This window comes from Oryzias latipes, chromosome 17 (assembly GCF_053564925.1).
Source record: "Oryzias latipes strain Hd-rR chromosome 17, Olatipes_Hd-rR_3.1".
NCBI classification, from domain to species: Eukaryota; Metazoa; Chordata; class Actinopteri; order Beloniformes; family Adrianichthyidae; genus Oryzias; species Oryzias latipes.
The window spans coordinates 8,493,249-8,508,729 of record NC_136253.1 but is presented as its reverse complement, the minus strand read 5'-3'; the positions used below and the strand labels follow the sequence as shown (position 1 = coordinate 8,508,729).

The 15,481-nt window shown below is 43.5% G+C and overlaps 1 protein-coding gene across 2 annotated transcripts in view; it reads left to right on the top strand.

Moving 5' to 3' along the window:
• The first annotated feature begins 3,480 nt into the window (after window positions 1-3,480).
• The window catches only part of agla (amylo-alpha-1, 6-glucosidase, 4-alpha-glucanotransferase a), a 35,567-nt gene continuing 23,566 nt past the window's right edge, over window positions 3,481-15,481 (top strand). For both annotated transcript variants that reach the window (XM_011486144.4, XM_004078663.4), the window contains exons 1-10: window positions 3,481-3,863; window positions 6,151-6,275; window positions 7,611-7,821; window positions 8,966-9,135; window positions 10,162-10,365; window positions 12,244-12,425; window positions 12,824-12,935; window positions 13,486-13,612; window positions 15,067-15,169; window positions 15,355-15,452. In XM_011486144.4, coding sequence (XP_011484446.1) covers window positions 6,188-6,275; window positions 7,611-7,821; window positions 8,966-9,135; window positions 10,162-10,365; window positions 12,244-12,425; window positions 12,824-12,935; window positions 13,486-13,612; window positions 15,067-15,169; window positions 15,355-15,452 — 1,295 coding nt within the window. In that variant the 5' untranslated portion in view covers window positions 3,481-3,863; window positions 6,151-6,187. The remainder of the gene's footprint in view (window positions 3,864-6,150; window positions 6,276-7,610; window positions 7,822-8,965; window positions 9,136-10,161; window positions 10,366-12,243; window positions 12,426-12,823; window positions 12,936-13,485; window positions 13,613-15,066; window positions 15,170-15,354; window positions 15,453-15,481) is intronic.

Genomic DNA, 15,481 nt, shown 5'->3' with positions numbered 1-15,481 from the left:
AGCAGTGGCGGTTTTTGATATGGGCCATGTGGGCGGTCGCCCAGGGCGCATTTGCCAAGCCCGATGTCATGAGACTGAGAGAAAGAACCAGGACTGTTGAGCAACTCCCACCACCAGGTGGAGCAAAATAGCTTTCTTGTGTTCTAATCTAGACCAGAGTCTGTTATGAATGGAAGCATTTCTGTAGCATAACTAAAAATAAAAGTCAATACCAGAAATGTGTTTTCATTTTCTAAATGAAGCTGCATTTTTTGACTCGAAATTAAAAAGAAAATTCAATCCACCAAACGTCTTTTTCATCTTCAACACCGCTCATTCTGTCACTTAATTTAAATAATGAAGAAAATGGTATTTGACATTCCATTTTCAAAAAGTTCTCTAGTAAATGTGTATTTAAATTCTATTAGAGATATATATTTCTAATTTAAATGGAATAACAGAAATACTTTATCATTTTCACAATGTGACTGCGTCAAATGACTCAGAAATAAAAACCAATCCTCCAAAATGGTTTTTCATTTTCTACTTCAACATCGCACATTCTGTGACATAATTAAAGCAAAAATGCAAAGAGGGGATTGCATTTTAGTTTTCACATCCACCGCGCAAAAAGTGTAGCATGATTCATTTCCAGTCAGCATTTCCAGGGGGGAGGCAGGGCGATGGATGGCCGGATGAACCAATTGGCCAGCTCCTCCTTGAGGTACGCCTGCATTCCCCCCGTTTCTGGTTGAGACAGAGGGAAGACCCTTCCCCAGACAGGAGTGGCTCCCAGCAGAAGATTAATGGCGCAATCATAGGATTGGTGTGGAGGTAGCTGGGTGGCGTTCTGTTTGTTAAATGCATCTTGCAGGTCCCTGTCCTGAGCAGATACAACCCCTTAAGGCCTGTTCACACCGGGACGAATTTCGCCGGCTAACGCCTCGTGACTAAACAAAGGGCACCAACGAGAGTGTGCACACCGACGCGAAAAAACGCCACGCGTTAAAGCGTCAAAAAAAAAAAACGCCTCGGGTTCGTTTTTTTTTTTCGACGCGTCGCGTCGAAATCTACTCGACCAATGAGAATGGCGCTTTTGCTCACGTGTCTGGAGCTTCTGAAGTTACAGTAAAACACAACTTGGGGGCGCTCAAACACAAAACTGCCTTGCTGAGCACACATACCAGCGAAGAAGATAGACGCCAAGTAGCGTCTACACAGCCGCGAAGCAATAATGACGGACATTCTAAAATATCCCCGAACCAAGCACCAGTTGGAGCAACTGGTGCTGGAAATATTCATGTTTTCTTTGTTTGATTCTGACAAGCGTGTAAATACTTGCTTTCTTCTTCTGAGTGAAAAGCGACTTATAGAAGCGTAAAGTTGCGCAGCGCCACCTTGTGTACAGGAGTATTTCTGTTTTACATTAAGCGCCATCTAATGTCAGGGAATGAAATTGCATGTTCACTCCACTCATCGTCAGCGAAAATCGCCTGGGTGTGAACACAAAAAACGTGGCGAAAAACGCTGGCGAATAACGCCTGGCGAATATTCGTCCCGGTGTGTACAGGCCTTTATTCTGGCACTAAAGGTGCCTCCTCAAGGCCTAAAGAGGCTTGGTTGTGGTTGTGCCGAGTTACATGGGTCACACCCCGGCCTCCTTTGTTCTGGAGACAATGGTTGACACAGAAGGTGAAGGAGAACAATGGCCGCCGTGATGACCATCTGATGGTGGGGCCATGTCTCTTTAACGATGGAGTCGATGGCGAAGAACCGGATAACCTTGTGGTGGTCGAGACAGATGGTGGGCCTGATGTTTTCAGTCAGGTACTAAATCTAATCTGTGCCCAGCAGATGTGGGGCTCCTGGGAGTGACAGCAGGGGCTGATGGGAAGTGAAGTGTGGAGAACCAGGAAGTGCTAGTACTCAGGAGATAGTTGCTTTTGCTTTGTATTTTTACTTATTTATTTTTGTTTAAATTCACTTTATCGTCTGTGAATGCCACTTTTTGCTGTTTGTATTTGTGGTAGTCTTTTTTTTTATGACAAAGACAAGAAAATGTCCCCTTTTTGGGATAAATAAAGTTTATCTGATCTAATTTAATCTAAGTTCTCGCTGATGGCCAGAGGTGAGAGAGGACCGATTCATGACACAGTCATTACAGGTTCATGTCAATCATCCACAGCTGTCTTTTTTTCTGCTCATTGTCCTCAGTGAGTAGACCTTTCTAGTTTTCAGTTCCACATTGTCGGGTCATCTGTTTTTTGTTTCTCCACGGTTTTGTCCTGTTTAAGTCTATTTATTAAATATTCACGTTTCTGCCATCAAGCCCAATTTCCTGCATTTTGGCTCCTACACCTCCAATTCCTGAGACCTGGATCCAATGTGACTCTCGTTCTATGTTGGGATTTGCAGCTAAATTCTCTTTTGCATCTTATCCTCCAAACACAGGAATTTGTTGTGACTGGAAAGATTTTAATACAAAAGATTACGAAAATGACAGATGCAGAGTTAAAAGAAGGCATGTCTAATCAGAAAATATTACCATAAACAGATCAGTTTAGTGTCAGACCTGTAGTGAGGAAGTAATAAACTCGCCATCATAGTGTTTTCCATTCATTTCCGTGTTATTCATTTATTACAATGTTTTTCATTCATCATTAAGTTATCCATTCATTTTAGCGTTTTCCATTCATCGTTGTGTTTTTTGATTCATCGTAGTGTTTTCCATTCATCTTAGTGTTTTCCATTTATTATAGTGTTTTCCATTCATCGTAGTGTTTTCCATTCATCTTAGTGTTTTCCATTCATCATGGTGATTTCCATTCATTTTAGTGTTTCCCATTTATTATAGTGTTTTCCATTCATCATGGTGTTTTCCCTTCAGCATAGTGTTTGCCATTCATTTTAGTGTTTCCCATTTATTATAGTGTTTTCCATTCATCATAATGTCTTCCATTCTTCATAGTTTTTCCATTCCTCATAGTGTTTTCCATTCATCATAATGTCTTCCATTCATCGTAGTGTTTTCTATTCATTATTGTGTTTTCTTTTCATTGTAGTGTTTTCCATTCATTATATAATTTTCCATTCATTATAGGGTTTTCCATTTAGCACATCAATGTTCATCTGGTTTTTATAAATGTCTATTCATATGATTGAGACAGTTGTTTTCATGTACAAGAAGATGTTTTTGCTGCTTATAATCCCTTGATTGAAGGGTGGTTCTTTTTTTGGCAGAAAGAGGCAACTTTAAGACAGTTTAACACTAAGCTCATCGGTTTGTGTCATTTGAAAACACAATCCCATTTTTAGAGGAAATAACTTTGTTTTACATGGAAAGTTTCATTTTGCAGTAGACTTGAGGGGTTTTGCCCATTGAGTGTGTTTTTGTATTTGTGTGTATAGTTTTGAGAATATTAAGCATGCTTTCAGAAAACGTGTTTAAATAAAATGAAAAATGTGTAACAGAAGCTCCTCCCACATGCAGCAGGAGGAGCCAGACAGGTGGTGGCGGTTTATGCACCAACCGCTACAAAGAAGAAGAACCCTGTGTCAGAAAACAGCCTGAAGATTCATTTATAAAATGTAAGAAGCTGGAACTCTTTTGTGTTTTTGTTCTAGTTTTTAATGAAGACACACCTGCTGGGGGGAATTTAGGTTGTTGTAATACAGCTCTCCATCCACACTCCAACACCAGCAGGGGGCGCTACTGCGCCATTCTGTAGTTTTCCAACTGCCATAAAAACACTAGAAGAAGAAGAGCCTGTCAGTCAGTCGGTTAATCACGCCCCCCAGCTGCTGCAAACACCGCAGGTCTCCGCAGTCGGAACTGCCGCACTCCCGCAGACGGTTCTCCTGTCGTTGTCACGGAGCACGGACAGGTAAGACGCGGGACGCTCGCGCTTCCTTCCTCGGGTCCTGCTAGCTAGCTAGTTGACATTTGCCTCGTTGTCCTTTATTATCTGACCCTTCAGCTGCTAAATTCGGGTTAAACAAACTTCACAATCACAGCAACAACCCAAAAAAACCCAAAAACAGCTAATGTCTAGTAGAAACGCGCGAGAGCATCTTGACATAATTTGTTCTGATTTGTTCCGCTTTAAAGCAGAAATACGCATTAAACTCTGAGAGTTGTGCATGCGACGTGAGTGTTGATCTAACGGCGCCGCCCACCGGTAAACGTCCCTATCAGCTCCACCTGTTCGCTGAAATGACTCTTATTTGGTCACTAGAGGTGAGCCGATGTGTGGAGCACAGTCCTCGTAGGTGAAACTTGGACCGCAACGTGGTTTGGACGCGATTCCACCTTTGCTTCGCCGAGTTAACCCAAAAACTTTGATGATTCTGAACGAAGTCTGGAGAGGGCGACCTCAGCTGAGCGCGTCCCCGCGCCTCTGCAGCCCACCGCTGTCTGGCCCGCGCCTGTCGCTGTGCACGTGTCTGACATTGTGTAATGGTGTGAACCACCTGGACCAAACGACCCCAGAGACCATGGGACTCTTATAAATAGATACCAAGCAAGAGCTCGGAATTCCTGACCTTTCCGCGTCTAGGCGCGCACTGCGCATGCTCTACAGAGATGCGTTCAGGGACTGGGAATCCCTTCACCGGTTCTGACCGGCGTGGACCTGCCCACCCTCTGCCGGACGAGACCACTGTCCCACAGTCGGTTTCCTTTGGACAGAGTTCATTTCAGAAGCATAATGACATCAGTGTTTAATGTAATCTACAGCTGAAAGATTAAACCAAAAAAGGGTTTACAAAGAAAATAAATATTTTACAAACACTAAAGGTGAGGTGAATGCATTTACTGCACTTTTAAATCTTCAAAACGACTGCATTTACAAATTGATGGACAGAAAAACAGCTGAAACAGAGTGTCGGGCTGGGGGTCTGGCCGGGGGTCAAATGGCTCTGGCTTTTTCGAGAACTGGACTGACTGAGTGAGTGAGTGTGATGTCACCCATAGGGAAACTAAGCAATCCTGTTGCCACTTTGCCGCAATACGGACGCCACCATATGAAGCCAGACGGGGTGCGAGGGATCGAGCCACCAAAGAGGACAACAGAAAATGTATCCAAAAAATTTCTCAAAAAATGTAAATACTTTACAAACTGAGCCTTTCAAAGAGGCCAACTGAAACATGATGAACTCGGGCAACAAACTTGACTTTAACTTATCCAAATGAACAGACCAAACGGAAACGAACCGACCTCCCCAAAGACACAACGGGGGGGAAACTAACAACATTTAACAAAGACTAAAGACAAAACTAAACACACAACTTGATCTTTTCGTGCCATAGAAAAAAGAACAAAAACTCAACTGGCAACTCAAAAAAAGTTGAATTAGTTAAACCGACCAAACAAATACAGGTATGTGTTACAAATAAATAGTGGGGAAAAAATAAATTTATATTTTAACTAAAAGAAATGTGTGTATTTATCTAAGAATAAAGAAACTTAAATAACAAACTATTAAAAGGAAAGTCTGTAGTGTGTGTGTGTGTGGGGGGGGGGGGGGGGGGGGGGGGGGTTAGTAACCTGAGATTGGTCCAAGTCAATCTGAGTAGACGTTTCTATGGCAACAACCACTGTCCACCAATCAGGAGTAAGCTTGTTGGAAAGCCACACCCCGACCACTGAAAGCAGGCTCAGGAGAATCTGTCAATCAAACATTGAGATGGGGTCCAGTGGGCACCGCATGGGTTTACTGCGGCATCTGATTGGTCAGTTTCTAACTTGAATAATGAAAAATTCGTGAAAAAAAAGAGGATGATCAAGAACAAGGTATCGGATCCAGAACGGTTCTACTGACCAATAGAATGACTAACAGCTGTTAGTTTCTCTGTAGACGTCTGTGGGATTTTGGCTTCTTGGAGCCACTTCCTGTTTGGAACACTGGGGGGAGGGGTCACCCAGTCCGGTTCTCATATACAGTCGATGGGTTCAAGGCGTCTTTCTTTTTGTGTGACGCTCATTGGACTGAGAGACTTTAGGGCTCAACGATGCTTAAGGGCGTTTGGAAGGTGGTGAGATGTGCTGGGAATACAAACTTGTTGCTAAAGCGTAAAAAATTCTCTGGAAGCTCAGAGTTTCAGGACTCCTTGTGTTCTACAGCAGTTCATTGAGAACGTCTTTGCTGAAACTTACTGTTCTTTCCCTCTAGGAGACCAGGCCTTTTACCCCGAGGACATCCTCTCATAATGTTACCTCAGCACTTGAAGCAGATCCGTGTTCTGATGCTCAACGACAAGGACAACTTGGAGAGGACTCTGTTCAGACTTGAACAAGGTAACACTACCATGTCCCCCTTAGACAAAGAACTGAAGCTTTTAGAGATTTATAACAATGGTCTAACTTTTCACACAGAACAAGACTTTCATTTACAAGGTTTGAGTAGAAAAGGCTGTTTCACTGAGTCAGTCAGCTTTTTGATGCGTCACTGTTTTGAAAGACAGTTAGCAAAATCGATATCAGTGACGGGCACATTCCTGAATGTTCGCCTGCTCTGGCATGTTCCAATTGGATGGACACACCTGAACCAGGTAATCAGTCGTGTGTAGGGCTTGGATATCTGGAAATCATGCCGATGCTGCGGCTCTCGAGGCCTGGAGTTGCCCATCCATGACCTCTATATCAACATATTTTGTAGCTTTTTTCCAGTATTTATGATTCTTTAAACCAAACGTTATAACTATTAACCTCATTAATGCATCATTAAGCTTTCATCAAGTAGTTTAACATTTGAGTGATTAGTTTAAAGGCCCATTTTGTTCATTGTTTTGCTTTCAGGATCACTTAGCTTTTTGTATTTTTTTTTATTTTGAGTTTTATTCAGCTCAGTTAGCCTTCACATAGCAGTTTAAGCTGTTCTAGAAATTGGAGAAGTATTAGGTTGTCTCTCTGTTTTTAGCTTTTTGCATCAGCTAAATTCATCTACAAGCAAGCGTTTTTCCAAAAAGGACGTCTGTATGGCTGAGGTCCAAAGTGCACAGTTCATGAAATGCAGTACTTTTGGCTTCAGAAGGGAACACGCAGATTGCATGATTTCCAGCATTGTCCATTTAGTTATCCTTATCTGGTATTTGTTCTTGTGAGCAGAAACGTGTGTAAACGTTGTCTGGGGTTAATGCCTCTGGAGGACTCTGGTCTGACTGTCTGATGCCGCTAGTCCCGCCCACATTCTTGGAGGGTGCTTCTGGACTGCTGAAAACTGTGCATCAGCACATGGATGTACTGAGGAAAATGAAGACACCTTGCAGTGCATGCGTGTTGGCTGAAAAGACGCGTGCCACTTGACATTTACAGTACTCTGAACATGAGAGGGATCCATCAGCTGACTGTTAAAGGGGACTAATATATATTTAGACAGGCCTGTCACAGTCCTGACTCTGAAGGAGCTGCATGCTTTGGGGTCCTGCTGCTGCAACCAGGTGCACAGTCCTGGTTGCAATATAAAGCCAAAAGGTTGATCACTGCAGGAAGCGCAAGAACCTTTCTCAATGTGTTTCGACACCCAACTGTTGTGTAACAATTGTACACAGTTCTGGTGAAGCAAGGCTGTGTTTTTTTTTATTTGTTTTAAATAAGAAACTGTCAAAAGTACAAACTTTTCTGTTTCCTCAGGCTTTGAGCTGCAGTTCCGTTTGGGCCCGAGCCTCCAGGGACGGAGGGTTATCGTTCACACCAACTACCCACTGGAAGGGCAGCGCTTTAACCGAAACAACTTCCGTGTTTTGGCGTGGAACTACCCATCAGGGAGGGAGGATGATTCTGATAAGTTCTGCTCTCTGGAGCTCCAGATCGCTGGATCTTATCAGTATTACTTTGGATATGCGTAAGGATTTTACTTTTAATTCCACACCTGGTGAGGTCTCATTTAGGTGGGTTAGGCCAAAGGTGTCATGTAGCTTTAAGGATAGGGGTAAAGGCGAGATGGAGACCCCCCACTGTGCCTGCTGCCGGGTCCACGGTTCCCGCCTGGGGGTTCGGAGCCCACTCCTGCAGCAGCGTCCACAAGGACACACTTCTTGAGTGCAGGGACCGCCGTTCGCTCAGCCGTGGTTAAACCAGCAGCACTTTAGAAATGTCATACGGCCCCCCAACACGGTTTACAGCGGAGCATGAAACGCCATCATCACTGCTTCCTGTTTTCAGAATAGAATTACTACATATACATGCACTTATATATGCATTATATATATATTAAAGCTGCTTTTTTTGTTTTCAATGAAAAACTTTTTCTTTTTTGTGTGTGTGTGTGTGCATTTTTTTTAATGCACACATGTATGCATCTTTCCTGTTTACTTGACATAGGTTTTCTGTCGTCCCAGTTATTGTTTTTCTGCTTCTGCCATTGTTCCTATGTGGACCATTCCTAGTGTTTCTTTGCTGTTTGTCGGGCAAAAAGTTTAGGTTTCACATCTAAACACTAGGAGGTCATACATACAGGTCATACATACAGGTCATACATACAGGTCATAGATACAGGTCATACATACAGGTCATACATACAGGTCATACATACAGGTCATAGATACAGGTCATACATACAGGTCATACATACAGGTCATACATACATACATGCATGCGGGCTGTCTTGGACTCCCTTCCAACCGGCCCGGACTTCAATAAACGCTCCTGCGGGCCGAACTGGTCCTCCACCAGGAAGAAAAGAACCAAAGTGCGCTGAGTGTCGTTAAACACAGAGACACGTATGTTTCAGAGGACGGTCCATTGGCCGCTCTGCATGTCAATCAACTGACTTACTTTACGCCGAGGATGAAGATTCTCTGAAGGATCTTTAAAAATATACTTATTGTTTATTTATCTTTGATAGATTATCGATCCTTTGCGATTGACCGGTTGATCGCGATCTACGTAATGAGCAGCCCTGTTCTAGACTGTTAGGAAAATCTGCCTTACTTTTCTCTGATTTCACAAAACCGTGACTTGGTGTGAATTTGCTGTGTTTCCAACAGAGGCGTTGAGAGATTGGGGGGAGGATACATCGTCGTTGACCCAGTCCTGCGTGTTGGGGCAGACAACCATGTGCTGCCGTTAGACTGCATCACTATTCAGACCTACCTGTCCAAGTGTCTGGGCTTCCTGGACGACTGGCCAGACAGACTGGAAGTGGCGAAGGAGTCGGGTGGGTGTTGGTTTAAAATCTTTGACGAGATTTGTCCACCTTCAATTTTACAAACTTTAAATTACCGCATCAATGCGGAGCAACATGCGGAACGAAATATGAAGTTTGGAAAAATAAAGTTGGCCTTTCAGACGTTGAACTTTGATATGATCAAAGAGTCTACAGCTGGGGTCTCAAACTCACGGCCTGCAGGCTATGTGCAGCCCCAAAATGATATTTTGCGGCCCCCGCCTTAATATGAAAGTTTAATGTTAACGCGTCCTGCCAGTTTGTAGGAATGACACTTATTCAGTGTTGTGTACAGAGCTGATAAACCAACCAATCACAGTGGGGTATATGACTCTTGGGGGCGTGACATTGACCGGGCATGAAAGCAGAAGAACATTTAGGGAAACCTAACAGCCCCCTCCCCGGACCACATTAAGGAGATTAAGGACACATTGATGGAGGTTACAGAACTGTAGAATTTAAGTCTTCTTTTGTGTTAAATAGTTATAATTCAACAGTGTTAACTGAATTGTGTTAATAAGGATGTTTAAATTAGAAACAGTAGATATAGTAGACTAAACAAACAGAAATGTATTATTGATTTATTTACTTATTGATCTTTTTATATGAATATTTTATTTTCTTTGAGAGTTTTATTAGTAAATTTTGTACAGAAAACTGTTAATGATAGAGTATAGTTAATGGTACATGTTCCATACAAATTTATTGGCTCGCAGACACTCACAAGTTGCGTGTGTGTGTGTGTGTGTGTGTGTGTGTGTGTTGAAGTTGCGGCCCTCCCTCAGCTAGACCGTGCCTTCAGTGGCCCCCAGGTAAATTGAGTTTGAGGCCCCTGGTCGAGAGCAACGACAGGGTTTTGATCTTTTGATTTTTTAAGTCTAAACTTTGCTTTCACATATTTGCAACATTTTTAAGATGGATCACGTTTATTGAAACATCTGTTCTGTGCAGCCAGAATACTAGTTGAACATCAAATTAAAGGAGCTACTAAGCGTGTGCCTGGTACTCTTCTTTCAGGTTACAACATGATCCACTTCACTCCTCTGCAGACTTTAGGAGAGTCACGGTCCTGTTACTCCTTAGCTGATCAGCTGACTTTCAACCCCGACTTCAGCAAAGAAGGCCAGAAGTGGAGCTGGGAAGATGTGGGGGCTTTGGTGGAGAAGCTCAGGACGGAGTGGAATATGCTGTGCATTACTGATGTGGTGTACAACCACACAGGTGAGTTCAGACGACTGTTATGTCTATTGCTCTATTCATACAGGTCAGACCACATAGAAGACTCCTTCAGAATAAATCCTCTTGGTCAATCCTGGTTGTTGTTAGATTACTTTATTTGGTTAATGTCCTGTTAACCCTTTAACTTATACCAAGTTTCTGATATCTAAAGCTTTTCCAATCAAAAACATCTTCATAGGTCAGGTTCCTTTTATTTTTAATCCAAGTTTACTTTTATCTGAGTATTCAGCAACATATAGAGTGTAAAAGACATTCAAACATTTTTTTTATACCCCAAACAAACAAACCCACCCTGTTGCACCATAAAAGAAAAAATATTCAATACAATATACAAGAATTTTACTGACTGGAGTAACACTGTTACCCCTCAGAAAGAAGCGATGGATCAAAATCTTTGATCTTGCTCTGAACTAGCTGCCAGACATTAAAAAAAACCCTGCAGTACAACCCTTCATTGAAAATCTGATTTTTTTTTCTAAGGTAAGATGGCACATAAGATCAACAAGATATTTCCTAAAAGTAGGGGGTTGTTTGTTTTTCCAGTGTAGGAGGATTAGCCTTCTGGCCAGAAGTGTAGTGAAAGCGATTACACTTTTGGATTCACTAGGAAGCCGCAGGGAGAACTCTGATACACCAAATATCGCAATTGAGGCCTCAGGAACAATGTGTGTCCCCAATGCATCAGAAAGAAGTTGAAAATTGTTGTTCCAGAAGGCCCCCAGTGTCGGACAAAACCAAAACATATGTGACAGTGTACCTGGTTCCATTTCACATCGATCACAATTAGCATTAAGGTCTGGTTTGATTTTAGCTAGCTTTACTTTGGACCAATGCAGTCTGTAAACCACCTTGAATTGTATAACCCCTAGAAGCAGCTTCAAACATGTTCTTTCTGCTTTGAATGGTATTTCAGCCACTTTAGTCTGATGGATTTGTCTGTCAGAAACCAAACTCATTCTGTCTTCATCTGCACCGACCCGCGTGTCTCTGAATCAGCCACAAATCTCTTCATAGGACGATGATCACGCTAATGTTTTCCTGAATCGTCAGAGGTTTTATAACTTGTTCAGGCTTTTCAGCAGCAGAGATCCTTTTTTTCCCCATATTTGTTGAAAATGTTGGTCTGCTAAATAATGTGGAACGTCCTTCCTTTAGTAGTTTTTCCTGAATTGAACTGACCTGCAAACTAATTATCACAGGAGTCTGAGATCCAAAGAGCCCAGAGACACAATATCATCCATAAGTTTCATTGAAAACCAAAGACTTTGATCTTTTTGACACTTGAATACAATTAGCATCATTTTTAATGTGGAATGCTCTGCAGTGGGGCTCAAGGACCCACACTAGATGTAGATCATTGCACCTCCCTGGGAATTGAACTCTGATTTCCCATGTGCCAGTCCTGCACCTTACCATCTGAGTTATCCAGCGGCTCCTCAGACTACCATGAATACATTCTGCATTTTTAAAAAGGGACATAATCGTGTTGATGGATGCATTTGAATCTTTTGTAACTGTCAGGAGTTCACAGAAGCAAATGCTGGTTTAAAATCTCCTCCTAGAAAAGCTAGTGCTGTAAATGAGCTGCTGTGAAAGTCTTAAAAGGTTGCAGAGAGGCTTGATTTACTGACTGCTGGGCTGACGGCAGGTCTCCACAAACCATCCTCAAGATATGAAATTGCTGAAGAAACTTGATCGGTTTTACCTCACTCACTCCTAAAGCTTCTTGCTAAAGGACTGTTGGCTAAACTTTCCTGAACTATTTAATCTAAAGTGCATTTTGCCTCGTGGTAACTGAAAAATACCTCCATTAATTAACAGTGTTCATGAAATGCTCCACCATTTCTGTGTTTTGTTCAGCTGCAAACAGTGTGTGGATAAAAGAACATCCAGAGTGTGGCTATAACCTGCTAAACTCTCCTCACCTGCGCCCCGCCTGGGTCCTGGACAGAGCTCTCTGGCATTTAACCACCGAGGTGGCAGAGGGCCGCTACAAAGACAAGGGACTTCCTGCTGACATCACCGATGAGAGCCATCTCAATGTGAGTACTGAGACCTGTTCAGGGACTGGACTGTCTGAAGCGGGGCAGCCTGTCGTCTGAAGGTAGTAAACGTTGGGTAACCGATACGATGCTGCCAAAGCAGAACAAAGCGCTCTGTTCTGTCATTCAGAGGTTTTTCAATGTAGCTGTTTGACCTTAAAGGCGGCTGAGCTCTGGAAAAGACAAAGAAATGCCACTGTGGCAGCAGCTGAAAGGACAAACAAGCTCACCTTCTGCAGAAAAACATCCTTTGACCATTTTTCTCCTCCAGACTATTGTCTGTGTTCAAATGAGCAGCTGATAAAGGAGTGGAGATCTGTGAGATGTGGCCGAGTCCCTGCCTTTTGTTCCAGCTCTTTCTAATGGAACGCTGTTTCCGTCCTGTGTTTCTGAGTCAGGCCATCCGTGGCGTGTTCTGGCAGGATGTGGTTCCTCGGATCAAGCTGTGGGAGTTCTTCCAGGTTAAAGTGGAACTGGCTGTGGAGCAATTCAGAGTGCAGCTGCAAAAGGGTTTGTAACCCCCTTCAGATGACATTTATCACTGTTCAACCACAGATCAATGACTGTTGGGGCTCTGAAATGGAAAGAACAAAGCTTTAGCGATATAATGTCTTGCTAAATGCTAACATCCCTATAATTTTATGGACAGTTATCAAATTTGCTTTGATAGTGGACATATTGGGGGAAAATCTATTGACCTCTCACGCCCAAAGGTTCTTTTAGGTAGCTGGGCGTTCTTGGGCTCTACCTTCTATTTTAGTTTTGGAAATTCTTGAAACAACCAGGAAATTTGCATTCTAAGTCGTCTTGTGACAGTTTACAAAACTCTGTTTTCCTGAAAGAAAAAAGCAAATTTAGGGAGACAGAAAAATGAGAGCATAGTTTTCTTACATCTATTTCTCTAGATCAAGACACAATTTAGTGTGCAACACAACCCTAATTTCAGATTTACTTCAGTCTGGGCAAAGAAACCAACTGAGGAATCTGACAGAGCTCAGTCAAACCTGAAGTTCATGACTTTCAAAAGCGTTTATGTGAGATTTGTGTCATGATTTGTTAGGCTTCAAGCCAGACCAAAGTAAGAGCGGAGGGAAAAAAGGCCTCAGCATAATTCAAGACCCCCAGTACCGTCGCTATGGAAACACAGTGGACATGGACTCTGCTCTGGAAACATTTGTACCTCACAGGTGAGAAGTTTAAAGTTACTATGTTTGTTGGACTATACAGCTCTGGAGTATAAGTCGTAGCTGCCAAAAAATGCAAAATAAAGATGGAAAAATCATTTAATAGCACTGAAGTATAAGTCGCACTTTTGGAAGAAAAGCGACTCCAGCAAGCCTGGCGTTGAGGCTGCTTTCACACAGAACATGGAGGTAACCAGTATCCGAGTACTCGCAATCTTGTACTCATCACTGCAAAATGGAGAAGAATGTTGGATTTGAACTACAGTGGGATAGTGTCTCCCCCGAGAATGGAAGGTCGAGAGTTCAAATCCAGGCCGTCATGCCAGAGACTGTAAAAGAATTATCACACACCTGACGGCTAACTTTAAGTGTCGGAGAAGCTTCTCCTTTTCAAAGTAAAAGTGTAGAGAAAAAAGGGACATTAGGGTGTAAGGGGAGGGGATCGATCTGCAATGCCCTTTGGGGGTGGGGCTACCTGGCAGTGGTCCTCATGCTATTGGTTGCGGCACAGCTTTGTGCCCCTCCCTTTTGGTTTTAATTGCATCTTAAACATGGACATAACAGTTGGCAAGCAGGGATGTCGAAGGCCCCCCAACCCCAGGCATGGACTAGGGCCTGGTTCATGCCTGGTTTTAGGGTGGGGGGTTACACAGAACTCCATGTTTGTCTGGGGCTGGGGGTCCCCTGGTGTGTCGGCAGGGCTGTTCTCTGGCTGGGCTGGAGCTTGCATCCTCTGTGCTCCTGGGCCCCCAGTTCTCTGGTGTTGGGGGGGCCCCCTGTGGCAGTTCTGCCAGTCTTGTTCTAGGTGGGTCGCTCGGTGGGTGGGTTCCATTGATCTGCTATCCTGTGGGGGTGTCTGGGGGGGCCTCGGACCACTGCTGCATTGGAGAGGGGTCATGGTGTGTGTGTGTGTGTGTGTGGGGGGGGGGGGGTGTGGTGTTAACTCACCTTTGCACTAATAGTATGTGTGACAGAATGAATTGTGGGTGTGGGTCCATGTTTACCTGTTTGTGTGTGAAGATCTTTGGAGCCATTAGGTCTGTAAAGTTCGCGTATGTGTGGACAGGCCACGCCCCTTTTAGATTTATCACTGCAGTGACAGTAACTGTAACTGCTTTGTGATTCTACACCCCCCTCCTTTAATCATCCTCCGCCCTCTTTTTTTCTCTTCTTTCTTTTGCATCCTTATCCCCCAGCTCTAGCATCCCTCTCTCCTCTTTTTACCAACAAGAAATCTATGCAAACATAATTAATGCAAAAAGAGTTTAGCCTCAAATCCAAAAGCAGTTTAAACAAATATACACCTCGCATGTGGAAAGATTGACCTCCTATTGTAACAGAAACACACGAGGCCTTCAGCTCTGATCTGTCTTCAGTTGCTTCACTAGGATTTGGGTAAAACCCCATGAAGTGTATGTGTGACGTCCCAAACTGAGATGGTGTCGTGTCCTCCACAGCTCTTCCCCCCACCACATCGAGGAGTGCTGTGGTTGGCTGAGACAGAGACTGAATGAGCTGAATGACGAGCAGAAGCACATTGTGCATCAGCATCAGGAGCAGGTAATTCTCCATAATCATCGTCTCCTGCCAAACATCTCACATGTGGATGTAGTTATGGCAGGAGAAATGCTGGAAACATCCTCACACCACCGTCACTGACAGAATGCTCTTCTATCTGTTCCTAAGCCTGGTTCCTGGAGCATCTCAGAAAACCAACGTTTTCTTCTTCTTCTGTGTCTCATCAGGCAGTTAACTGTGTTGTTGGAAATGTGGTGTACGAACGCCTGGCTGACCACGGCCCCAAACTGGGTCCTGTTAGCAGAAGACATCCTTTAGTTACCAGGTAATGGCTCACAGGGAAGCTGAGTGGTT